Source organism: Cervus canadensis, chromosome 29 (assembly GCF_019320065.1).
Source record: "Cervus canadensis isolate Bull #8, Minnesota chromosome 29, ASM1932006v1, whole genome shotgun sequence".
Classification (NCBI taxonomy): domain Eukaryota; kingdom Metazoa; phylum Chordata; class Mammalia; order Artiodactyla; family Cervidae; genus Cervus; species Cervus canadensis.
The window spans coordinates 16582594-16610363 of NC_057414.1; the positions used below are offsets into that span (position 1 = coordinate 16582594).

At 38.9% G+C, this 27770-nt stretch overlaps 1 protein-coding gene across 3 annotated transcripts; it reads right to left on the reverse strand.

Moving 5' to 3' along the window:
* Positions 1–27755, reverse strand: AAMDC (adipogenesis associated Mth938 domain containing). Of its 3 annotated transcripts, none has more exons than XM_043452657.1 (5): positions 27658–27755; positions 20605–20754; positions 15109–15168; positions 1940–2035; positions 1–175 (listed from the first exon to the last, which is right to left on the reverse strand). In XM_043452657.1, the coding sequence occupies exons 2-5, from the start codon at positions 20734–20736 to the stop codon at positions 35–37; spliced, it is 429 nt and encodes a 142-aa protein (XP_043308592.1). In that variant the 5' UTR covers positions 20737–20754; positions 27658–27755; the 3' UTR covers positions 1–34. The 3 variants fall into 3 exon arrangements, with proteins under 3 accessions (XP_043308592.1, XP_043308591.1, XP_043308593.1); XM_043452656.1 differs by having other exon boundaries at positions 27604–27755; XM_043452658.1 differs by lacking the exon at positions 15109–15168 and having other exon boundaries at positions 27604–27751.
* Positions 27756–27770: the final 15 nt, after the last annotated feature.

Sequence of the window (27770 nt, forward strand, 5' to 3'; positions counted from 1 at the left end):
TCATTGTTTAGTCATTTATTCTCTGAAGGCTCCATCAGCAGGTGGAATGGAAGACCCCTCCCACCCTGATGCCTTGGGTAACCAAGGCATTATACTCCTTCACTGCCTGCTCTGTCTGGAGGACCCGCACATCAATGCCTTTTTTCTTGAGGTACTCCACGGTTGATGGGGGTACCTGGGAAGAAGGGAAAAGAGTAAATCAGGGTGAAAGGCCCCCAGGGTTTCCTTTCCTGCTGCGAGGCAAATATATTCCACAGAATTGGACACTGACAACTGACACTCCCCAATCACCCAGCATGTCACCAGTCCAAAAATTTGGCAGTGAGCCCAAGGAGTCAAAGTGTCTTCTAAGAGGTTGACAGAAGTATCCTGCAATATGTGCACACAGCTCGGGTGAAATGGAAACTGGAAAGAGCATGGATTTTGGAGCCAGCCAGTCTTGAGTTTAAGTCTTTACTAGCAGTGTGACTTCAGCAAGTGATTAAATATTCTGAGCCTTTTTTTCCATGTGTGTAAATAGCGGTAATACCACCTAATTCACAGGGTTGGTATGAGAAAAATTCAGCTAAAGTATGTAAAATGTCTAGCATGTAAATGTTAAATGTTTGAGTCAATCCAACCTAAGTCTAAATTCTAACTTTGCCATGCAATAACCAAGAGACCTTTTGAAAGCCTGTCATTGCAATTTCCTCCCCTATAAAATGGGGTAATAATACTTAAAACCACAAGGTTGGTGTGAGGATGAAGTTTTATGAATGTACATATACTGCAGCTCAAATGTGCTCTCAGGCCTTTCTTGATCACCTCATTTAGAACAGCCCTCAGAAGTCATCGTTTTCTTCACAGCATTTACTATGATCTGAAATTGTCTACATCTTTATTATTCATGAGGCCACGAACCTTTTTTACCTTGTTGTCCCCAGAAACTCAAACAGTGTCTGACCCACAGAAGGTGCTGAATAAATAGTTGTGAATGAATTTATATAAAAGATTCTCAATAGTGGCAGCTATTATTGGATATTTTCTCAACTCTGACTTGTCCTGAATATTATTTTAAATAGACTTTAATTCAACTCTGTTAGAAGGAACTCTCAGTGAAATGTTTTTAAAATGTCCTATATTACTTTTTCATATATTTGAACAGTTTTATATTAACAGTAGCCTTATGGATAGGAGTCATTTTAATGGAGGGGGGAAAAAAAACTAGATTACAAAATAGAAAGGCACCTTCATCAGTAAGGAACTGGATTTTAGGACATGTCTATAAGGGACAGAATGAAGTAGATCTCTATAAACTTATGTGAAAGGCTGTCTATAATGCAATAACAAATGAATAAAAAGTTGCAGAACAGTCTATATACTGTGATCCTGTTTATGTAAAAGCATGGATGTCAGTATGCATAAGTGAGTATATATTAGTAGATGAGTAGAGAGAATTGGCGCAGTTACATGTACATCACATGTGACTAGGAAGGGGGATCTTTCACCTTTTTAATACTACATTTCTGTGTTGACTCTTTTTCACAACAAGCATGTATTATTTCTGTAAGTACAATAAAAACAAACTTTTTTCTGAAAACGGGAAAAAAAACTTAACTTCAATGTGCCCAAGAAAAGAAAAATTTTAAATACTGTAAGTAATGAAAGATACTATAAAACTCTGAAGAGCCAAATATTGATAGCTATAGAGCTTAAGAAATTTCCAAGATTGAGGAATTTCTAGAAAATGGTTGAAAACAACACCAGCCTTTGGTTACGTCGAGACTGGAGGGACCAACCCTGATGAGGAAGAGTAGGCTCAGCCACTCCTTCATCCTGGGCCATCCACTGGCTCAGCAAAAATGGGGGTGCATGATACATAGATTGACCTTCCAAGAGAAAGGTAAGGACCCGAGAGAGTACTGAAAGTCCTCAGGAACGCTGCGCTCCCCATACCAACCTTTAAGGCCTCACTCATCCCTCGGCCAATCACAAGGATCTGCACACCCTTCTCCACAACTTCCTCCACGTCTGCAGGCTGCACGCCAGGAGAATGCTGGATGTGGAAAGAGAATGTTCGTCAGCTGCCAGCTTTCCAAATCTTTCTTTGCAGTCAGCATTCTTGTGAAATTCATTCATTCACTGAAGAAATGTTTACTGAGGTTTACTCTATGCAGAGTATCACCTGGGCCCTGGGAATAACAGAAGCTGCCCTATGGAGCTCTAAGTCTAGTGAAAAAATGTGGAAAACTACAAAGAAATTTCAGTAGTTTTACAAGTGCTACAAAGAAGTAAGTTCAGGGTATTGTGGGAACATAGAGAAAGGGAACCTAATTCAGACTTGCAGAGTCAGGCCACGGGGTCAGGGAAGACACCCCAGAGGAGGTGACATTTAAGTTGAGATGGGCTTTCCTGATAGCGCAGTTGGTAAAGAATCCACCTGCAATGCAGGAGACCCCGGTTTGATTCCTGGGTTGGGAAGATCCGCTGGGGAAGGGATAGGCTACCCACTCCAGTATTCTTGGGCTTCTCTTGGGACTCAGCTGGTAAAGAATCCACCTGCAATGCAGGAGACCTGGGTTCGATCCCTGGGTTGGGAACATCCCCTGGAGAAGTGATAGGCTACCCACTCCAGTATTCTGGCCTGGAAAACTCCATGGACTATATAGTCCATGGGGTCGCAAAGAGTCAGACATGACTGAGCAACTTTCACTTAAAGGAAAAACAGGAATTAGCCAGGTTAAAGGAAATCAGGGGAACAAGGCATACCAAACACAGGAACAGCGTGAACTAAAAGGCTCAGGGGAAAGAGCAACCTAGTGAACTACAAGTAGTTCCGTTTGACTGGAGTGTGAGTGATGGGTGAATGGAAAGAGAGGAAGTGGGAGAAGAAAGCATGTGCACACACCATGCCAAAAGTTGGAAGGTGCCATTCTGTTTCCGTGTGCTGAGCTGCTTTCCTGCTTGACTCCAGGAAAACTTGGACTGATGCCTTAAAACCCACCAATACCTGTCACTCTGTAAAGTCTTCCCAGATTCTCCCAGGGGTATTTAAGGTAAGGTTATTAATGAACATTAAGCTAACATTAGAGGATGGTGGCTTCTGAACTGCTCCCACATCAGCCAGGGGGATACAGGAGTTAAAAGTTTGGTAAATGCCAGCCCACTACTGGGGAGTGAATAAATATGAGTGGAAAACTGTCATGGAAGACGTGTTGTTCTAACTGCATCTTGAAGTATGAGTTGGAATATGCCTTGATGCGGTGGCTGTGGAAGGGGTACATTCTAGTCATAAGTTAGAGGTAGTTTAGAAAAGAGCTGCTAAAACACCAAGAAGACAACAGATTTGCCAAAGACAGAAGAGTTTTTCAGTCTAGAAAGCTTTAGAGGAGATAGGATTGAAATTTATAAAGGTATAAGAAGAACAAATAAGTATTTTTTAAATTAAATCTTGAAATAATATCTTACATGTTTATAGTTGCAGTTTTCATAAAACACCTATAGAAATTATTCCATGTGCTCTGCATAATAGCACAAAAGCATCTATTCTTGTATAATTGATAAAGAAACTAAAGATCACAAATATATACCAGATGACACAAATCACTAAGTACTAGAGTTGGGACTTGAACAGAAACAAGTTAACCTTCTAGTTTAAGGCACTTCATTAGAATACTATAAACTAAGGAGCAACTTTGTTGAAACTTGAAAGAACTAATCCTAATGACCACATGTTGTGGGGGAAGGATCAGTAGGATGAAATGGGAGATTGGGATTGACATATACACACTACTATGTATAAATCAGATAACTAATGAGCACAAGGAACTCTACTCCGCCCTCTGTGGTGACCTCATGGGGAAGGAAATCTAAAGAAGAGTGGGTTTACATTTGTGAGTGACTGATTCACTTTGCTGTACAGTGAGAGACTAACGCAGCTGCGTTCTTGTTTACTCACCAAGTTGTCTCCGACTGTTTTGCGACCCCATGGACTGTAGCCTACCAGACTCCTCTGTCCATGGAATTTCCCAGGCAAGATACTGGAGTGGGTTACCATTTCCTTCTCCAGGAGATCTTCCCAACCCAGGGACTGAACCCATGCCTCTTGCATTGGCAGGTGGATTTTTTACCACTGAGCCACCAGGGAAGCCCAAAGCAACTATACGCCCATAAAAATTAATTTAAAAAGGAAGATGTGGTACACGTATATACAATGGAATATTACTCAGCCATAAAGGAATGAAATAACATCATGTATGACAATATGGATGGACCTAGATGGGGGTATCCTTAGAGAAATAAGTCAGAGACCAGTACTATATTATCTTACTGATGTGTAATCTAAAAACATGAACAAACAAAACAGAAATAGACTCAGAGAATAAACAGAGTTGTCAGAGGGGAGGTGGTGGGGGAGATGAGTGAAATAAATGAGGGGGATTACGAGGTACAAACTTACAGGGACTACCCTCGTGGTCCAGTGGCTAAGACTCTGCACTCCCAACACAGGGCCTGAGTTCCATCCATGGTCAGGGAACTAGATCCCACATGCCACAACCAAGACCTGGCAGTCAAATGAATAAAATAGTTTTTTAAAAATAACTAGAAGGGAACTGTCCTTCGGTAAAAGACATTTAAGAAAAGCCTACAGCTAAACATTAATGTTGAAATACTAAACATTTTCCCTAAAAGAGTGGACAGAATAATTTACTTCCTTATTATCTCATTTTTTTAGTTTTCTTTTTGGCAATAGTGCACAGCCTATGGGATCTTAATTCCCTGACCAGGGACTGAACCCGAGCCCTCTGCAATCAGAAGTTGGATTCTTAGCCAGTGGACCAGGGAATTCCGCTTATTATCTCTTGGACCTGTCCATTCGTCTCTGTCTCTGCTGCCACTACCCTGGTCTAAGCTGCCATTACTTCTTATTTAGCCTATTGCAGTAACTTTCTAACTGGTGTCCATAAAACCACTTTGGCCCTTTCCAATTATCCATTCTTCAAGTTGCTCTAGAGGAATTGTAGGGCAAACTGTAGCTAGAGGAATCTGCAAAACACAAAACCATTCAAATGTCTCCTCTGCTTAATAGCATTCACTGGCTTCTCCGTGCTCTTAGAATAATTGCCAAACTCCTTAACATGGTCCATCTGTAAGTTCTCAGCTGTCTCGCCAGTCTGACTGCATATGACTTTCTTCATGTTCTAGCAGGAAAACAGTCTGGCATCTTCTTAACTATGTGCTTATGTGATTCAGCAATCACACACCTGGGTATTTATCCTAGAGAAATGAAAACTAACATTTACACAAAAACATGTACATGAACTTTCACAGCAGCTTTTTATGGGTGGGGGGCATTGTTAACTCTTATTTCCTAGTTAGAAGCAAGATATCCTACTCTAGATTTTTTTCTAGTTTTACTGAGATATAGCTGATAAATAGTACTGTATAAGTCAAGGTGTATAGCATATGATTTGACTTACATAACATGACATGATTACCATAATAAGTTTAGTTAACATCCATCATCTCATATAGAGACAAAAAATAATTTTTTCTTTTGTGATGAGAACTCTTAGAATTTAGTCTTAACTTTCACATATATCATATAGCACTGTTAACTACAGTCATCTATAGAAGTTTTATTTGTAGTACTCCCAAACTGGAAGCAACCCAAATGTTCACGAACAGATTCTGTTATAATCCAAGAATGGATTACTACTGAACAATAGAAAAGAAACAAAGCATCGATACCTATAGGCTTCCCTGGTGGCTCAGATGGTAAAGAATCCGCCTGCAATGCAGGAGACCTGCGTTCCATCCCTGGGTTGGGAAGATCCCCTGGAGGAGGGCATAGCAACCCATTCCAATATTCTTGCCTGGAGAATCCCCATAGACAGAGGAGCCTGTTGGGCTATAGTCCATGGAGTTGCAAAGAGTCATATATGACTGAGCGACACAGCACACAAAATGTACTATGCTGAGTGAAAAATGTAAGTCCCGAAAGACTATATACTGTATGATTCTATTAGTATGACAAATGTAACACGTGTATTAGGTAAACTGGCAAAATATTAATAAGGCCTGTATATTAGATAATATTACTGTATCAATGTTATTTTCCTGATTTTCATCACTGTGTTGTGAGAAGGTCCTAGTTTTTCTTAATGTCCTTTACCTAAGGACAGTTCCCTTCGAATTTAGTTAAATACCTGTGTGTATTTACTCCTAAATAGAATATCTACAACAGTTCAGAAAAAAGTGTCTATTGGAGAAGAGGATGATAAAATATGATAAGCTCTTGGAGAAGGAAATGGCAACCCACTCCAATATTCTTGCCTGGGAAATCCTATGGACAGAGGAGCGTGGCCGGCTACAGTCCATGGGGTTGCAAGAGCTGGACACACTTGGCGACTCAATCACCACCATCATCCGATTCCATAACTGGATATCAGATTAAAATAAAGGTTTATATCTATAAAAATATGATAAACTGTTAACATTTGGATCTGGGTAAAATGAGATTTTTTTTTTTTTCCTGCCTGTACCACATGGCATGTAGAACTTCTCTGACTGGGGGACCTGGGATTGAACTTGTGCCCCCGGAGTGGAAGCATGGAGTCTTAACCATTTGACCACTGGAAGAGTCCAAGAATTCTTTCTAATATTCCTGTAGCTTTTTGTAAGTCTGAAATTATTTCCAAATAAACTTTTTTTTTTTTAACTATAGGTAGGTTATAGATGAGCAGGAAAAGAACATATATAGGCACACAGAGGTTCTCACTGCTTCCTGATTTATTTAGCCAAGGAAACAACATTTAGCAGAAGCCAGGTGGCTACACAAAGCAGGAGCAGATGCAGCACATCCTTGCTGGCTCGCTCTCTGTCTCTTGAGTCCCTGTGGGGTGGGGCAGCTACTGCTGACACTCTTCACTCAGCCAGTGAGTGTTCCAGAGCAGATAACGTAGCCAGGCTCTCACACTAACACCTTTTTATATTTTGACTGACTTCATCAACATCTTCCTAAGGAATTAACACTAAGGCTTAAGGGAATATCAGTGTTGTAAATTAGAACAGCTGCATGTCAAAGTGAACCAAACTGATGAGCAGCAAGGCTACTTCCTCACAGTGGGCAAAGATGCAGAGCTAGTGCCCAGGTGGCTCTGAACAGTGTCTCTGCCTCCAGCTTGCCCTGTTCTCCACAGAGATCAGAATAGACCAGGGATTAGAGTCTCTATTTCTGAAGTAATTTAGGTTTATACATTTTTAAAAGGCAAAAGAAAAATGGGGATTTTTTTCACTTGATTAAAAGTGAAAGTTACTCAAACAGTTGTGTCTGACTCTTTGCAATCCCATGGACTGTAGCCCGCCAGGCTTCTCTGTCCATGGAATTTTCCAGGCAAGGGTACTGGAGCAGGTTGCCATTTCCTTCAGGGGATCTTCCCGACCTAAGGATTGAACCTGGTCTCCTGCATTGCAGGCAGATTCTTTACCAACTGAGCTACTGGGGAAGCCTCTGATATGGGTCTTAAAGAATGTAAAACAATTGGATTACATGCTCTTTCTAGTTCCACAGCTCTGTGATCAATCCTAGAACCACCCCGAGCTGAACAGTTACGATACAAAGAACTTAAAATGTTTGTTCTGGGACAATGACCAAGGTAAATATTTAACAGAATTATAATTCAGAGTTGGAGAGCTTCACTTGCCTTAAGTAAATGCATTTATCTGAAATACTGAATGATTCCTTCATTTAACAAAGAATAGCATCTACTCTGAGGAGCACGGTGATTCCTAGGCTGTCAGAGCTGACCGTGCTAGTATAACGAAACAAGCCCACTGCTCAGTGAAGTGAAAGGTCATGAAAGAGTGCAAAACCGTCATCCTCTGGAGATTCAGAGACTAGGGACAGCAGGAGCCCATCAGGGTTGCAGGATCAGTGGAACCCAATTTGGCTGCTGCGTGCTTTACTGCAGGCTCAGGGTGAAATGTACAGGGTGACATGAAAGATAACTGCAGCAGCCTGTGGCTCCAGGCCTTGGCGAGTGATTACTCACAGCCTTGTGCAGAGGCCTGTGACTGCAGCGTCAGCCTGTCACTGAGCCATCCTCTGCCACCAGCTCCCCCTCTGCTTCATCAGTCTCCTTGGGCAAACCACTAAGGCTGTCTTCCTTCAGTGAGTGTCTTTGTTCCTCTTCTTTAGGAGGCTTTCCATAACATGTTGATGTTATGGAAATTTTAATTGTTTTCTCTTGGAGGAAAGCTATTAGTATCTTTTCATGTGTCTGTTGGGCTCTCTTTGTGGCTCAGCTGGTAGAGAATCCGCCTGCAATGCGGGAAACCTGGATTTGATCCCTCCCTGGATTTGATCCCTCCCGGTTTGATTCCTGGGTCAGGAAGATCTGCTGGAGAAGGGATGGGCTACCCACTCAGGTATTCTTGGGCTTTCCTTGTGGCTCAGCTGGTAAAGAATCCTGCAATGTGGGAGACCTGGGTTCAATCCCTGGGTTGGGGAGATCCCTGGAGAAGGGAAATGCTACCCACTCCAGTATTCTGGCCTAGAGAATTCCACAATGCAATATCATTTCAGATCTGTCAGAGTGGCTGTTATCAAAAAGACAACAAATAACAAGTGTTGGCAAGGATGTGGAGAAAAGAGAACCCTGTACACTGCTGGGAATGTAAATTGGTACAGCCACTATGGAAAACAATATGGAGGTTCCTCAGAATATTAAAAATAGAAGTACTATACGATCTAGCAGTTCCACTTCTGTGTATTTTTGCAAAGAAAATGAAAACACTAGAAGAATGAAATCTTAACCATTTGTGACAACATGGATGTACCTAGAGGGTATTAAGCTAAGTGACATAAGTCAGACAAAAACAAAGACTAAATGATTTCATTTATATGTGGAATATAAAAAAAAACAAAAAAAAAACAAATGAGCAAACAAAAACAACAACAACAAAAAACAGAAATTAGACACAGAAAATAAACATGTAATTGCCAGAGGGGAGGTGGTAGGGGAGATCAGAGAAACAGGTGAGTTACAAAATAAATGAATCATGGGGATAAAATGTGCAGCACGGGGAATATAGTCAATAATATAAAAACTTTGTAAGGTAACAGTAACTAGACTTATTGTGATCATTTTGTAATGTATAGAAATATAAAATCATTATGTTGGGTACTTGGAACTTGCATAGTATTATAGGTCAATTATACTCAGTCAATAAATCTGTATACTGATAGACTAAAGAAAGATGACAACAAAATGCAGTGCATGAGCCCTCATTGGATCTTGGGTTGGAAATGAAAGCCAGCTACAAAAGATATTATTTTATTGGAACAGTTGTTATAACTTGATTATGGAGTTGATATTATTTTATATTCTATAAATGTTGAATTTCTTGAGTGTAACATTATATAAGGCAGAATGCCTTTGTTTTATTAGATATAAGCTGAAGTATTCAGAGTTATGTGTCATGATGTCAGTACTTAGTTCCAAATGATTCAGCAAATATAGTTATTCAGAAAGAGAGAAAGATACTGAGAGACAAAAAAAGCAAATGTGCTAGAATATTAAAAACTGGTAAATCTAGGCTGATGGTTTACAAGTGTTTATTATTTTTTTCAAATTTGTTATATAGGTTCAAAATATTTCAAAATAGAAAAAGGGGAAGGAGAGATTCAACATAGACTTTCCATGTCACCCAGGTTTAGAAGGCAAATGGGAAAACACCAGCAAAACAAGCACAAAAGCAGAAAGGGTTAGGGACAGCTCAGCTCAACTGTACTTCCTTAGGTAGCCGTGTCCTGAGCACAAGAACCTTTAGTCTGGTCAAATGGACAAGACTTAGAATTATGTTACACTTTATACCTATTGCCTATATTATATATTAAAATAAAACCACAAAATCAGCAATAGTTATAACTATTGAGGACATTTTGGGGGAAATGAAAATAGACTGTATACTAGTATATCAAGGAGAATATCCTTAGTTGTAAGAATGATATTGTGGCTATGCAGGAGAAAGTTTATGTTTTTAGGAAAGCAATGCTAAAATATCTGCCATGTACACTCAAATGATTGGGGGGAAATGTGTGTGTTTGTGCATCTGATGAGAGAGAAAAAACAAACATGGCAAAGTATTAACAACTTGAGGATTTTGAGAAAGGTTGTCTAGGTATTTATCGTAAGTCACATGACTGTTCTGTAAGTCTCATATTATTTAAAATTGAAAGGTGCAGTAAAATCAACTATATTTCAATTTTAAAAAATCAGAAAAATAGCTTAAAGTTTCCACATTTCCTCTGGTTCTCTTCGGGTGCCTGCTAATTGGGTTTGGCTTTACTTATTTATTTTTGGCTGTACTGGGTCTTTATTGTACTCGTGGCTTCCTTGAGTTGACATGAGCGGGGGCTACTCTCTAGTTGCTGCAGTGCTCGGGCTTGACTGCGGAGGCTTCTCTTGTTGCGGAACATGGGCTCTCGGGTGTGCTGGCTCAGGAGTAGTGGCAAGGGGCTTAGTCGCCCCGACGCATGTGGGATCTTCCCAACTAGGGATCAAATCCATGTTCCCTGTATTGGCAGGCAGATTCTTAACCATGAGACCACCAGGGAAGTCCTGGTTTTCTTTTAAATTTACATTTTTGTCATATCTTCTTCCTTGCCCCCTTTCAGCCTAACATAAATGAAAGACATATGCATGTTTCTACATAGAAAACTCTTCTCCAATAAGACAGTTATTGCTTTAGGATAGAAATGAGTGAGGACAGTATGTAATAGGAGAAAAGTATAGGCTTTATAGTAAGACTCAGGTTCAAATCTTGGTTCCAAAAATTACTAGTGGTGTGACCCTGGAAAAACTATATTTGACCAGGCACTGCATTAAATAACAGCAGTTATTTAATGATTGGTAGAGATTTGGGAGTAGGTGGTAGTAATTATTATTTTGAGGACACTGGTTGAAGACAATAATTTTTTTTTTATATTTCCATTCTGCAATTACTATATAATCTGCTCCTACCCCCTTTAAACTGATCAAAACAAGGAATCACAGCGTTAACCTACCTCAGAGGGAATGTCACAAAGTGTAAAAAAGATTTCTAACCACATTTATTATGAAGAAGTGAATGCAGCCCATGTTTGCTGAGCCCCTCCTTTGCAGGCACGGTGCTAAGTGCAGAGCTCCTGCCCTCAGGGAGTTCACCACTTCATGAGGGAGGCAGGTAAGTGCCCACTCAGTACCACACAGCTGGTACAGCCGAGACACTGACAATGGGGTAAGCAGCTCATTTTCACACGGACTATCAGGAAGTGCTTCAGAGAGGAGACGGCACAAAAGCTAGGAATTGAAGGATGTATAAGGTTTCAACAGGTACAAAGGGGAGTAGTTCATTTCAAGTAAAGGAAATGGTGCTAGCAAAACTACGGAAAATGAAAGATCATGGTAGGTTTGTTAAGAGAGTAGGTATTAGGTATGGAATAGGTAGGCCTTCACATGTGTTTTATGAACTATAGGGAATGAAATTGAAAAAAAACATTGGAACTGTATCACTTTTTTTTTTTTTAATGGCCCTAAACCATATCCTGAGGCGTGTTTGCTTAGTTTTGAGGTTTAGGGAAAGCCTTGGAAGTTTTCTAAGCAGAGCAGTGACACGACTGGTTCATGTTTTAGAAATTATAATAGAAGATAAACCTCAAAAACATAGAATAAGAGGCAGGAGAATCAGGTAGGAGATTCATTCCACAGCCCAGGTGAGAGCTCTGGGCACTAAGAGGGAACAGATTTGAAAGACTTTGCCAAGGTTGAATCAACAAATATACTTCGTTGGATGTGGTGGAGGAGAAAGTTGGAGAAATAAAAATTGTATCTGATATTTCTCTTCTAGGTGACTGTGTAGACAGTAATTCCATTAATGGAATTATGGAAAAACATACAAGAAAGTTCCTAGATATTTTCGGGGCGGGGTGGTGGTGGTAGGGAAAAGGAAATGAAATCAGCTTTGGATATGTTTGGCTTAAGCTGCCCAAGGAACAACTCATATGCAGATGTATAACATATGACTAAACATCTGATAGTCTGGATGACTGTTCAGCAAATATTCACCCCTTTTGCCTTCTTACTGTAGGCAGAATATACTTCTGTGTCCTACTGACATGGAAATTTATATTGGTGAACCTGAGGCAAGCAAAGTCTTGAAATATACTTGCTCAGTGGCAATTATTTGTGAGCTTCAGATAGTCCCATGAAGAAAGATCAGGTCCTGGCTAGCTCCCTGGTCCAAGGTGGATAAGAGACAGCTGGAGCACTCAGCCAACGCGCCAGCTGTAGCTGGGGGTAGAGCTGCTCCAGCTTGGTCTATAGGCCTGATAATAAATACTTACTATTGTTCAGCACTAAGTTCATTAAAAAGAACAGCTGAACAAAGGAGTTCCCTGGTGGTCCAAAGGTTAGGAGTCTATGCTTTTGGTGCTGTGGGCCCAGGTTCAATCCTGGTTGGGGACCTAAAATCCTATAAGCCGTGTGGTGCAGCCAAAAAAAAAAGAATAGCACTACTACTATATATTTAGAGTATAAAAAATAACTAGAGATAATACTTCCATCAGTTCATGGTATAAACAATTGAAGTAGTCCAAAGTAATAAGAAATCCCCTAAACATTCCTAGGCTCTTAATCCCCTCAAGGATTCCTTATTAAGCAGCATCTGATGTACAAATCAGAGTGTTTCTAAGACTTTTAGAAGTAATTTGATCATTTCTGTAGTTATATTGGGAGAAACTAATAGTGTAGAGCACTGTTATGTGCTAAGCACATAATTTTCTGGTAACTAAGGAAGAAAAGAAAATTTTAAAAATTACAAAAAATCAAGTATCTCCTATGTGACAGGTACTGTGGCAGATGCTTTACAAAGATGAACATATTTAGTATTCAAACCAACCAAGTGAAATATATTATTTTCCAGGGCCCATCCTCAAGACATTATGATTTAGTAGTTGGGAGGAGTGAGGGAGATCAGAACATGCCTTTTAAACAAACCTCTAGATGATTCTGATGTAAGAGATCCATGAATTACACTGAGAAATACTGAGTGGGAGAAAGAATGAATTTGCATGATGGCAAGTGGCATGCATTTTTAAAATTTATTCTTCCCAACCCATGTATTACTCTTTCATCAACCCATAACAAACAGACATTATTATCCTCCATTTTGAAATGGTTAAACTGAGACACAGTCAGGCTATATAACTTGGTTAAGGTATCTAGCTAAAATGTGACAGTGCCTGGACCTATCCATTTAAATATTTGTTATAAGTCTCTATCTAGATGCCCTAATGTAAGTTCAAACTCAACACATTCCAAAGAATTACTCATTTTATCCACCCAGCCTCTGTCTCAAACACAGACATACCTGTTCCTCCTCTTCATATACCCAATCTCAATAAATGGCACAACCATGTACCCATTTATCCATGCCAGACTTCTTTTTTGCCTGCTAAATCTAATAAACTGCCTTATTGTGCAAATTTCACCTTTTAAAGTTTTTTTGAAGTATAGCTGAATTACAATCTTGTTTTAATTACCACTGTACAGCAATGTGATTCAGTTATACATATGTATATACATACTTTTTTATATTCTTTTCCATTATGGGTTATCACGGAATACTGAACATAGTTCCCTGTTCTCTTCAGTAGGACCTTGTCATTTATCCATTCTATATATACCAATTTGCATCTGCTAATTCCAAACTCCCAATCTGACTCTCTCACCTTCCTAATAGTTTTCAAATTTGCTGTTTCATAGCCACCCACACTACTACTAACTTAACAATATACAGCTTCATTTATTGAATGCCTATACCATATCTAGCACAGTACATGAATTCTTAGATCAGCTCTATGAGGTAGGTAATATTACTATCTCCATTTTATAGATGAGAACTCTGAGGTGTAATAGCTTTGATTTGATGTCCTTTTGCTCCTATGCAGATGAGTTCTAGTCAACACCTCAGCTTTTCCTCTCATCTTTCCTAGTTCTTCTCTCTTCAACTAGTTCTAGAACACCTCCTCTTATGTATTCAGCTGACAGATGAAACTTAACAAGATGAAAACTAAACCTACAGCAAACTTTTCCCATTTTGCTATTATCAACAATGGTACCGTCACAGTTTTATAGTCTTTAATGTTAAAGTTATAAGAATCATGATGGAGTAAAAGAAAGTTAGAATCTGACCTGAATTTACCATTTGATTTCATATTTTTCTAGCTCTGTACCTCTCCAAGTATATAACCTCTGTGCTTACTAAGCTTCCTTAAATGCAGAATGAGGTTAAAAGTAATATTAACTCATGAAGTCTTATATGGGAAAAATATAGTATATGGTGTTAAATCCATGTTTGAAGAAAAAAAATCTCTCCAATGTGGTACACTCATAAATTGGTACTCCAATATATCTTAAATGCATAGTCTGGAAAATCATTGTCAGTCACATCAATTTCCTGCTTCAGTATCTGAAGTGGCTATGCCTTGTCCACTAAATAAATGTAAACTGACACTGCCAACCATACCACTGTCTACTGTTACACCTCTCTAGCTTTATGAAACAATTCAGTGGAGTCATTTGGTTCACAAGCATTATAGCTTCTTACTCCTCAGCCTTCTCTTATTCTGTCCCTTCTATATCTCAAAGCCCTCCCATTCCTTTTACCAGCCCAGGAATATTCCTAAGACCCAGGTAGGTAATAAACTAGGTGTCTGGATCACAACAATGAGTGCATGCAGTTCAAAATGAAGGCTCCACAATGAGACCACTAGGAGGGGTGGACTCACAATATAATTGAATTCCGTACCTCCCCAGGTACACCACCCACAAAATGGAGAATAAATATGTTACACATCTTTACATACAAAAGTGAGAGTTCTAAGTGCCGTGTAAGGCCTTCCAGTCCAGGATTCCAGCACCATGAAGAGGACTTGGTTTTGAAGGCCAACAGGACTTGAACACAGAAGTGCCTCAAGATTGAGAGAAATAGAGATTTCACCCTTAAAGGGTGTACACAAAATTTCACACATACTGGGACCAAGGGCAAAAGCAGTAATTTGATAGAAGACTGGCCCAGACCTACCTGCTGGTTTTGGAGGGTCTCTTGGAGAGTGGGGGGAGGGAGGCCCTGGGGACAAAGACCCTGGTGGCAGAAACATCAGGGAACATTCATTTGCATGAGCTCTCCTGGAGGTTGATACCTTCACACATCAAAACCTGGTCCCACAGAACAGCCTGTAGGCTTCAGTGCTAGGATGTCTGAGGTCAAGCAACAGACTGGCTGGGCACACGGCCCCACCTCTCAGCAGACAGGTGCTGCCCATAGACTTCCTGAGCTCACAGGACATGCTTCTAGACAAAGCCTGCACACCAAAGGGCCAAGACCCAGCTAACTCTCTAAGGGACAGACATCAGAACTAAGAAAAACTACAGTCAGTCCTGCAGCCTGCAAACTGAGTCTGTAAATGCAGGCCAGACACTACTTTGGGACCAGCTGGCCCCTGGTCCTTTAGAGTGGAGTGTACTTCTGGGACACAGGATTTATCCTATAGAGGGCCACTTTTTTCCCAAGGTAGAGAAACATAACTAACCTACCACGTACTTAAAAATACAAATAGCAATGTAGAAAAAATGAGGAGACAGAGGAATATGTTTTAGATGAAGGAATAAGATAAAACCCTAGAGGAAGAATTGAGATAAGCAATCTACCTAAGAAAGAGTTCAGAGTAATGATCTTAAAGATGATCAAAGAACTTTGGAGGAGAACGGATGCACAGAATGAGAAATTAGAGGTTTTTAACAAAGAATTTAAAAATGAAAAACCAAACAATTAATAAACAATAACTAAAATGAAAAACACACTAGAAGAAATCAATAATAGACTAAATGAAACAGATAAATGGATCAGTGAGCTGGAATACAGAGTAGTGGAAATCACCACCACCAAACAGAAAAAAGAAAATGAAATGAGGACAGTTTAAAAGATCTCTGAGACAACATTATACCCACTTATTGGCATTATAAGGGTCCCAGAAAGAGAAGAGAGAAAGAGCCTGAAAAAAATATATGAAGAGATAATAGCTGAAACCTTTCCTAACCTGAGAAAGGAAAGTCACCCAAGTCTAGGAAGCAGAGTCCCATACAGGATTAACCCATAGAGGAACACACTAGGACATACTGTAATCAAACTGACAAATATTAAAGATAAAGAGAGAATATTAAAAACAAGGGAAAAGCAACAAATAACATACAAGGGAACTCCCATAAGGTTATCAGATTATTTTTCAGCAGAAACTCCATAGGCCAGAAGGGAGTGGCACGATACACTTAAAGTGAGGAAAGAGGAAAAACCTACAACCAAATAATAGTCTATCCAACGAAGCTCCTGTTCATATTCAATGTAGAAATCCAAAACTTTACAGATAAGCAAAAGCTAGAAGAATTCAGCACCAACAAACCAGCTCTACAACAAACACTAAAGGAACTACTCTAGGCAGAAAGAAAAGGCCACAACTAATAACAAGAAAATTATGAAATGGAGAAGCTCATTGGTAAAGGCAAACATACAATAAAGGTAGGAAATCATCCACACACAAAGCTACTAGGGAAGTTAAATGGGCAAAAATAGTAAAATTATTTGTATCCACAATAAATGGCTAACAGAGACACAAAACAATGAGATGTAAAATATATAATATCAAAAAACGTAATTGTGGGACCTCCTTGGCAGTCCAGTGGTTAAGATTGCACTTCCACTGCTGGCGGCACGAGTTTGATCCCTGGTTGGGGAACTAAGATCCTGCGTGCGGTGTGACATGGCCAAAAAATAAAAAAAACACCAAAAAGTAATTGTGAGGGGAGGAGAGTACAAATACAGGTTATCTAAAATGCATTTGAAATTAAGAGGTCAACAATTTAAAACAAGCATAGATAAATAGATAGATAGATAGATATGGGCTTCCCAGGTGGCGCTAGTGGTAAAGAACCCGCCTGCCAGTACAGGAGACAAGAGATGTGGGTTCAACCCCTGTGTTGGGAAGATCCCCTGGAGAAGGGCAGGACAACCCACTCCAGTATTCTTGCCTGGAGAATCCCATGGACAGAGGAACCTGGTGGGCTGCAGTCCATAGGGTCACTAACAGTCAGACATGACTGAAGTGACTTAGCAGTGTGTGTACATATATATATATAAATATATAAAAGCCTCACAGTAAACAAACATCTCTGATATACACACAAAAAAGAAAGAGGAATCCAAACATAACACTAAAGACAGTCATCAAATCACAAGAGAAAAGAGCAAAAGAAGAAAGGGGAAAAAAGACCTCACTAACAAATCCAAAACAATTAACAAAATGGTATTAGGGACATACATCAATAATGACCTTAAATGTAAATGAACTACATGCTCCAATCAAAAGACACAGACTGGCTGAATAGATACAAAACAGGACCCATATATATGCTGCCTACAAGAGACTCATTTCAGATCTAGAGACACATACAAATTGAAAATGAGGGAATGATAAAAGGTATTCCATGGAAATGGAAATCAAAAGAAAGCCAGAGAAGCAATACTTATATCAGAGAAAGTAGACTTTAAAGCCTGCTGGGATTTCCTTGGTGCTCCAGTGGTTAAGACTCTGAGTTTCCACTAAGGGGGTAAAGATTTGATCTCTGGTCGGGGAACACAAATCCTGCATACCACGTGGTGCAGCCAAAAAATAATAAAAATTATAAAAGTAAATAAATACTGTTAGAAGGACATAATAATCAAAGGATCAACTCAAGAAAAAGAAACAACAAATTTAAAAACATAGGTATTACTCAAAATAGGGACACCTCAATATATAAGGCAAATGTTAACAGACATAAAAGGAGAAATTAACAATAACTCAATAATGGGGTCTTTAACACATCCCACTACCCCATTCTCACTTCTGTGGTCACCTTGAATAGCAAAAACCTGGAATCATAGTGAAAACCCCCAGTTTTGCAATCACCCAAGATAGAATAATGCATTAAAGCTCCTTCAAATGCCCATTCCTAGAGAACTGTCATTATTTAACCCGTCTGGTGGTTCCATGGAAGACCCCACTCATAGACTTTACTTGATCTAAGTTGGAGCTCACCAGTGCAAACCATCTTTTCTCCTGGAGAAGGTTGTCAAAAACAGAGACAATTGTTTAACAATGCAGCTGCCTGAGGCAGTAGACGACAGGGCAAGTGAGAGGTTCTAAAAAACTAACACGAAAAGAATACAAAAATGAGATGTTTATAGGAGGCTTTGAAAAGCTCAGATATGAACCTTGGTATTGAAAAGGCCATACACATGTCCAGGGTTGTGCATATGCCCAGAAATGACCTGAGAAGGCCCTAAGGTCACAATTCTGGGTAACTTTGAGAGTCTTCATAAGCAAGGATCAAGCAGAATTTTAAACTGTCTGGCTAAATGTTGACTGCATACCCCAAATTGCATACAGAGCCCCTTAACCCAAAGTAGAACCCTTACTGGCTTGAAGCATATAAGGAAACTTCTGTCATTATTTTTCAGGAAAACATATTAAAAGAATTAAAGAATAGTGTAAGAGTGTATCTAAAAAAAAAGAAGAAGAAGAATGTATCTAACTAGAGAATAACAATAAACAGAAATCATTTTTTAAAGGAAATTCTGGAGCTGAAAAGTACAATATTGAAATGAAAATTACACTAAAGGGGCATAACCGTAGGCAAGAATCAGCAAAACTAAAAGATACGTAAATTGAGATGATCCAATCTGAAAAAAGGGACAGAAAAATGAATGAAAACAATGAACAGAGCCTCAGAGACCTGTAGGACACCAAAAACCTCTACGAAAAACACACAGAAAGCCCCCATAACATACTCCTAACAGTTTTCACAGATGAGGAGAGACAGAAGGGGCAGAAGGAATATTTGAAGAAGTAATTGGTGAAAATTTCCCAAATTTGATGATGAACAACAATCTATACATTTATGAAGTTCCATACATTCCAAGCAGTATAAACTCAAAGAGATCTGCATGTATTGACAGATGTATCATAGTCAAGCTGTCAAAAGCTAAAGAGAATTTTGAAAGCAGCAAGAGAGAAGTGACTTTGTCAAGTCCAAGGAAACCTTAATAACATTTGATTTCTCATTAGTAACCAGTAATATCAAAAAAAGTGGGATGACATTTTCATAGTATTGTAAGAAAAAGACAACCACAAATTGTATATCCAGCAAAACTATCCTTCAAAATGGAAGGATCAACTTCCATGATTAGAGCATGAGGAGCTCTACTAACCACGCTTAAAATTATTAAAACAAACAAACCAAAAAACAACCTAAAAAGATTTTTTTTTAACCCCAATCATTCAAACACTATGGAAAGGGGCTTCCCTGGTGGTCTAGTGGCTAAGACTCTACCCCAGTGCAGGAAGCCCTGGGTTCAATACCTGGTCAGGGAACTAGATCCCACATGCTGCAACTAAGAGTTCCTACAACCAAGATCCTGCACAGCCAAATAAATATATAAATTTTTTTTAAAGACTTTGGAAAGGCCCAAAGAGGAAAGAGCAAACTAAGAAATAAGTATTTAAGAAAAAAATAGAAATATTTGGTAGGAAAGGTGAGAATCTGATACTTTAAGAAAGACTGCTACCTGCCTCCCCCCTCCTAGTCCATTGAGGTGGAAACTCACTTCAGTTTGCTACAGTCAAGGGCTATTCCTTGTCTGTGCTACCAGCTATAAGACCTTCTTCCTGGAAGAATCAGGATATCAGTGCTTCTGATACTGCCTGCAGCTATCTATTGCTGAAGCCAAGTCCCATGTGAGTGTGGAGGGTGAGTTGCGGGTTCCCTTCTTTTAACCAACCTCCACTCACAGAATGGAGACTATTTTGAGCATGGTACACTGAGAATACTGGAGGACGTGTAATATAATGGAAATGCAATTTCAAATCACAATGAGATAACATTTCACATTAACTAGGATGGTGTAATAAAAGCAAAAGCCAAGCAAATAAGAGTAAGTGTTGGTGAGGAGGAACTTAGAAAAATTGAAACCATCATACATTCCTAACATCTATAATGTAAAATGGTACAGTTAATTTGGAAAGCAGTCTGGCAGTTCCTCAAAAGGTGAATCACAGAGTTACCATATGACCTAGAATTTCCAATCCTAGGTATGTACTTAAGAGAACTGAATGAATTTGTTTATTTGAAATGTCTAGGATAGGTACATCTATGGAAACAGAAAGTAGTAGTTGCCAGGAGCTGGAGAAAGGGAAGAAAGGGGAGTGACTGCTAATGGTTATGGGCTTTCCTTTGGGATGATAAATATGTCCTAGAGTTAGTAATGGTAGTTATGGTGCAAGGTTATGACAAAAAGTCAATTGTATTTCATATTTTAAAAGTTTAATGGTGATATTAATGGTATGTGTATTATATCAAGAGAAAAAGAGAGAGGGAGAGAATGAAAGAAATAGCTACTTTTCACTTGGAACTTGGTCATTAAGGCTTAGGAGTTTGGAAATTACTTGGCCAGCCTTACAGTTTCAACCAAACACTAATAGCTTACCTCAGTTCCTGTTTCTCTCCAATCCCAATCCCGACTTCCCCCTGGCCACACTTTGCAGTCCTTATAGATTTTTGTAGAGCCTTGTACTTTCATTTGCCCCCATGAGAGCGAAGCAATTTCAGGGGATGACATAAGGAACTTAACTGAACTCTGAAATTAAAGGAAAAATATAATTAATCAGTTTTAAAGTAAGTTTGAAATAGCTCCAAAATACTGGAGCTATACTATAAATAGAATATATTTTAAAATATAATGCTATATACAAAATATAGTAAGCCCTGGTCCTCTATGAGTTAAGAAGCATCTTTCTTTCCCATTTATGTGGTTGTCACTTCTTCTGTAAAGGCCTAAAAAGTAAAATGTTATTCTTGGGATCCTGACTCATCCAACCATGGAAACTAGATACTACAATTACCTCTCAGACTCTGGAGGGAATTCTCAGGATATTTTTTGAAAGATAAAATTAAAGGTGAATGGACTTCTCTGGTGGTCCAGTGGTTAAGACTCCACACTCCCAATGCAGGGGGCATGGGTTTGATCCTTGGTCAGGGAACTAAGATCACACATAACCATACCGTGCAGCCAAAAAATTAAAAAGTAATTAAATAAAATTAAAGGTGGAGATTTACCTCAGCATGATGGAATGAGGAGGTTGACAAATCCTTTCCCCCAAAGGAAGTAGAGCTGGACAAAAATGTCAAAATAATGATTTGGCACTCCAGAAATATAGACATACTTCAAACTGAAGAAATGCCTATTTGTGAAAACTAGTGAATTTCAGATAAGAACAGTAAGATATTTTGTTGTTCTTGTCTGGGAGTACACCCATACCCCTACATCAGTTCTGTTGGCTCAGAGGTTCAACTTGACTGGGGCAGCACATGAAAACCAAGTCTTGCTGCTAAGGCAGAGGATTTAGAGCATGATCAGTTAACCTGGTGATCTCAATGGCAAATAAACATGGATGGCAGGTGGCTCTGCTTCTACATTATTGTGAGCCTATTTGGAGCTAACAGTTGGATTGTCAGAGTAGGCCAGGATTGAAAGGAATTCCCAGAGGTGATCCAGCCCAAGGGTGCTGGATAAGCTTTCTAGTATCCAGAGTGGAACAAAGGCTGTGAGCATATGCATCAAAGACAGGAATAGGCCTAAATCATGGAAATGTCTGGGCTAATGGAGCCTACAGAGCATACAAAGTGAAGAGGTAATGGGGCTCTGGAGGACTCAGAAGAATATGAGTACCAGGAAGGAAATGAAAACGGCCTGAACACTGGATGTACTCCCTAGCACACAGATTGGATCAGTGGAGAGGGTAACTCTTATTGGCTTGAGATGTTTGAACACAATTTTTGATTAATCTTTGGCTGGACACTATGCTATACAGGCACAGAGGAGACCCCTAGGAAGCCAAGATTAACAATGAAATCAAGGGGAATTCCCTGGCGGTCCAGTGGTTAGGGCTTGGTGCTTTCACTGCTCAGGCCCAAAGTTCAATCCCTGGTCAGGGAGTTCTAACAAGCCGCATGGCATGACCAAAAGAAAAAAAAAAAGAAAAAGGGGGAAAAGAAAAAAAAAAGAAAAGAAAAAGGAAAAAAAAAAAAGAAGAAAGAAAATAAGAAAAAAAAGAAAGAAAACAAAACAAAACAAGAAAAAAAGAAAAGCCCTTAATATAGACTTCAGTGGCTACACATTCCATGGGAGACAGAATTCCAGATTTAGTTTAGGCAAGTGACTAAACAGAACCAAACTAAGAACAACAATGTAGGGGAAGAATCCAAATTCAGACTTTCTATAGCACAGGGAATCATAGCCATTGTCTTGTAATAACTGTTGGTGGAGTATAATTTGTGAAAGCACTGAATCACTATACTTAAAAACTAATGTAATGTTTTAAAAATTATGGTGACAATGACTCAATGAATATAGAATCTCAATAAAGAGACATTTCAAAAAAGAATCATCTAGGACTTCCCTGGTGGTCCAGTGGATAAGCCTGTGTGTTCCCAATGCAGGGGGCCTGGGTTTGATCCCTGGTCAGGGAACTAGATCCCATATGCCGCAACTAAGAGTTCGCATGCCCCCAAAGACCTGATTCAGCCAAATAAATAAATAAATGAAAAAAAGAAAATCATCTAGCATTGATAAGTACAGTAACTAAAAGGGGCTTGTATCACTCAGGGTTCTCCAGAGAAACAGAACCAGTAGACCATATATATTAACAGATTTATTTCACAGAAGTGGCTTATGCAGTTGTGGGGGCAGGCTGGCAGGTTGCTGACTCTTAGGCAGAAATTGTCACTGCAGTATTGACGTGTTACTTCTTCCTCAAGAAAACCTCACTTTTCCTTTTAAGGTCTTTCAACTAATTGAATGAGGGCTTCCAAAAGTACTGAGGATCATCTCCTTTATTTAAAACTCAATTAATTGTAAATGTTGACTAGATCACAAAACACCTTCATAGCAGCACCTAGATTAGTGTTTGGTTGGATTAACTGAGTACTATAGCCCAGCCAGGCTGACACACAAAATTAACCACATCTACCACTTGTTTCCCTGGTGGCTCAGAGGTTAAAGCATCTGCCTGCAATGTGGGAGACCTGGGTTTGATCCCTGGGTCAGGAAGATCCCCTGGAGAAGGAAATGGCAACCTACTCCAGTATTCTTGCCTGGAGAATCCCATGGACGGAGGAGCCTGATAGGCTACAGTCCATGGGGCCGCAAAGAGTTGGACACAACTGAGTGACTTCACTTTCACTTTCACCCCTTGTTAATTTGGTACCTCATACCTGTCCTTAAACTGTATTTAATCTCCAAATAAAGACAATAACAAGTGATATTTCTACCTAATATTAATAACTACTAATCCATTTTTAAATGCATTATATAACAAAGGACATAAACACACTGTTTTTGGTTCTATGGGAGCAAGACATAAGTTTATAAAACATGATTCTTGATGAACAGTTAGTATTACACTAGAGAGAGAAGACATGCAATTAACTATAAAATTTTCTCTTTTTTTTTGAAACCAGGAAGGGTGAAACCTTCAACTCTGTTGATCATTTAAAAAACTGTTTAGGATATTCTGGGTTCCTTGCACTTCCATATAATACTAGGAAAAACTTATACATTTCTACAAAAAAGCCAACATAATTTCTCTTCCAGTAAAAATAATCATTTCACCTGAGAAATAATTCATCAATTTCATCCATGCTTTTAAGAAATAAGAATAGACAGATGCTAACTCTTAAGAAAAAAGATGGTAAGACACTTCCAAAAGTGATTCTTCAATGAATAGAATTCTATGCAACAGAGAATTCAGTTATCATTAAGAGAAAGAAACAGAAAATGGCTGGATTAAATCTTGTTTATATTACTTCTTATTTTCATATATTTTCCTAAGAAGCTATTTTGAAGAACATGAGATTCTTACATCTGTTGACACTGGCTTTTTCATTACATATAACACATACTTCTAAAAGTATTGTTTTAAAAGTGAGTTTTAACAAACCTAAGTAAAGATCCCCTGGAGAAGGGAAAGGCTACCCACTCCAGTATTCTGGCCTAGAGAATTCCATGGACTGTATAGTCCATGAGGTTGCAAAGAGTCGGACATGACTAAGCGACTTTCACCAAGTAAATTTGTTCATCACTAACTAGGAATTCCCAAACTGGCTCTATGATCGAATCCAATTCACCTCAATATACATTTGACAGGCTTATAATATCTGTTAAAAAAAAATTGTGCAACAAATGCAAAGATAGTATGTTGGTGAGATGGAAATATGTGTAAATTATTCTGTTACAAGGCAGATTCTTATCAATGTAATTTGAGAAAATTGAAGGCTAAGTCATTAAATTTTAAAATTAAAGCATAATTATATTCAATTAAGTGCAGATATTATTGAGTTCAAAGACTTTCACAAATGTATAAACTTGCCAAACATGATACCGAATGTACCTTGAAATTTCCCTTGTGCACCCTTCTAATCAATCCCCTTCTAAGATCAAAAGTAGCTTTTAATTTCTATTCCCACATATTGGTTAGACCTTCATGTTGTTGAAATTGTAAGTACGTACTCTTTTGTTTCTTTATTCTTTCACCCAAAATGCTTCTGGGATTCATGAATGTTGTAATATGTATCAGTGTGTATCAGTCTGAGCAGTAGTCTGTTGAAAGATTATATAACAATTTACTTACCCATTCTTCTGATGAGCATTTGTTGGTTTTTTTTTTGGTATTTTGAATAAACTGGTTATTAATTCTGAATGAAAAACTAAGTTTTTTTTTTTTCTTCCCCATAACCCACAAATTCTTTTGGCCCAAGGAAAGAAGAGATGTGGTATTATGGGTGCTTATTATTTATTTTTTTCTAAGAATAGACTTAGTGAACATCTGACCTAAACCTTGCTTTGTAATGAAACATCTCTTATCTTTTGGGTGGATATAACTTTTGATGCCCAAGGACTTTGTTCTAATGCCAATCTTGATTAGAAAAGGCAGAAACTCTAACCTTATTTATCAGGCCCCCCTTGAGTAACAGTGTCAGCATTGAGAAGAGAAAAAATTATATAAAGCTGTTTTTTTGAAAGTTATTTTTACAATCCCAAGAGAGCAGGTAAGGTGCTGGAAAAGCTGAAAGTGAAGAAATAGAAAGGAAAGAGGCAGGGGTAGTGTTATTAAATGATATAAGTCTTTCTTTTGGTTTGAAGGTTTTTTTCCCCATCAAAATTCATTCATAAAGATACAATTTTATTAATATTGTGTACCTGCCTTTCATTTAAGGTCAATTAAGTTATAATCTTATGAAGATTTTTGTATCTTTCAAAACTGATGAGTTCAGGAGCCCAGGTAGAGTATCTCTTGGGAGTTTGAGAGTTCTATCAATATATTTTAATTTTTTTTTTTAAATTGAAGTATAATTGATGTATAGTTTTATATATTTCAGGTGCACAACACTGTGATTCACAATTTTTAAGTTATACTACATTTAAATTCACTATAAAATACTGGCTATATTCCCTGTGTTATACAATGTATGTTTTAGTTTAGTGCTGTTTCATTTTGGTGTTGCTTATAACATTTTACCACACATTAAATTAAAACTTCTCTTTTGCTAGGATAATTCATCACCATAGAAATATTCCTAAAGTGAGACTTTTCTTTTTTAAAAAACTTTTTTATTGTGGCAAAATATACATAACATAAAACTTAACATTTTAGCCATTTTTAAGCACATAGTTCAATGGCATGAAGTACAATCACATTGTTGTGTAGACTTTATTTAATCAGTACTTCTTAAACTGGAATTCTCAAGAGTATTTGTAAATTTTAAAAGAACATTTTTTTCCTTTAAAAAGGGTTGGTATATTATTCAGGATTAAGAATCAGTATTCTAGTTAATAAATTCCTCTTATAATATAAAATTTTTTTTGTCTTGATAAATGAGAATTCTTTCCTTAGTTAGTAGTCTGACATAGAACGTTATGGTTCTTCCCTTTTTTACCTAGAAATGTGGAACAAAATTTAATTTTTAATGTGTAATCATTTTCTCTGTTCCCAATATAATTATTTGCCTATATATTTCTTTTTTTGTTGTTCAGTTGCTCAGTCATGTCTGGCTCTTTGTGACCCCAAGGACTACAGCACACCAGGCCTCCCTGTCCTTCACTATCTCCCGGAATGTGCTCAAACTCATGTCCATTGAGTTGATGATGCCATATATTTCTTTATTTTCCTTTAATTATAAATTGTCCTATGATTTATATTATACTTTGAAATTCTTTTATTAAGTAGATACTATATAAATTTTAAATGCACACTGCAATTTTTGGCTCAAAGTAGTAAACTATCAATTACAAACAACTGAATTCAATCTAAATTTTAGGGATTTTCTTCAATAGTAGCAACGAATATTTTTTAAGTATTTACAATGTGCCAGGGGCTTCCCTGGTAGCTCAGTTGGTAAAGAACCCGTCTGCAATGCAGGAGACCCCGGTTGGATCCCTAGGTTGGAAGATCCACTGGAGAAGGAAATGGCTACCCACTCCAGTATTCTGGCCTGGAGAATTCCCTGGACAGTCCATGGGGTCGCAAAGAGTCGGACACGACCGAGCGACTTTCACTCACAATGTGCCAGGGCACTGTGCTAATCAATTTATTGTGAATTATACAGTAAAATCTTATGATGTAGGTACTACCGTCACCGTCCACCCCCCCCCCACCCCCAACTTCACAGGTTCAAAGAAATGAAAAAATCTTCCCCAATGTCGCGAAGCGGTTCTGTTAGGACTCAAGTCTTGCTGTACTCCAAGTCCAGACTTTTAACCATAATGCACATTATATCCCAAGCTGCATTCTGCTTTGCATTACTTATGGTTTTTCTGAGCTTCTTTGTGGGAGAAGCTCCCACAAAGAAGCTCACTCCTTCTCCCAACGAAGCAGAACTCTGTCTTCTAACAAACTTTTTGCCCTTGCAACAAATTTCCTACCAGGTGCAGTGCAGTCCTAGTCCACCCTCGATCTTGGTTCCGCTACAGAGACTGGTCCCTAAGATCTCAGTCCTTAACAGGGCCCCTCGCCCTCCACCCTGGCAAACTCAGGAGGGCCCAATCCTCTCAAACTTTGCTCCCTGAGAAGAGCTGGTCCCTTCAAACCCCGGATTTCCTACCAAGGCCCCAGCTCCTCAGACTGGAGATCCCGGCAGAGTCTCGTTCCATCAGGCCCTTGTCCCCCAGTTCTCAGACACTGCTTTCAAGCAGGTGCAGTATTTGTACCTCAGCAAACTTCACAGAGACTCCTTCATTACAAAGCTTCCATCCCAATTCCCAACTCAGGGCACCTCTCTACTTTTCCCCTCTCCAATTTTTCCTCAGAATCGTTTTTGTGATTTTTTTTTTTTTTCTATTCTGCTCTTTTTCTCCTTCTTATTCGCCCTCCTCAGCTTCCCGACCATCTGGTGGCCAGTTGCAGTCCCACGAGTGGCCCCCCAAACTTACCCGACACCCTCTGAGGAGCGGCGATCTCAAACCGCTCCGCGCTTTACCTCTCACCTTTGCTCAGCCGGTCTCCGCTAGACGCTCTCCCCCCCGACTCGCCCCGCCCGGAAAAGAATGTTTCGGCCAGTCTTCAAGCGAAGCCCCGCCCCTTCAAGTCTATTGGTCAC

What these genes read in the sequence shown, in the direction of transcription:
- AAMDC (XM_043452657.1), bottom strand. Translation starts at nt 20,736, where the DNA reads ATGTCATCCCCTGAAATTGCTTCGCTCTCATGGGGGCAAATGAAAGTA. An exon ending in AGACCCTCCAAAACCAGCAG is followed by an intron (nt 2,036 to 15,108) that starts GTAGGTCTGGGC and finishes TTCCACATCCAG; the next exon opens with CATTCTCCTGGCGTGCAGCC. An exon ending in GGATGAGTGAGGCCTTAAAG is followed by an intron (nt 176 to 1,939) that starts GTTGGTATGGGG and finishes CCTTCTTCCCAG; the next exon opens with GTACCCCCATCAACCGTGGA.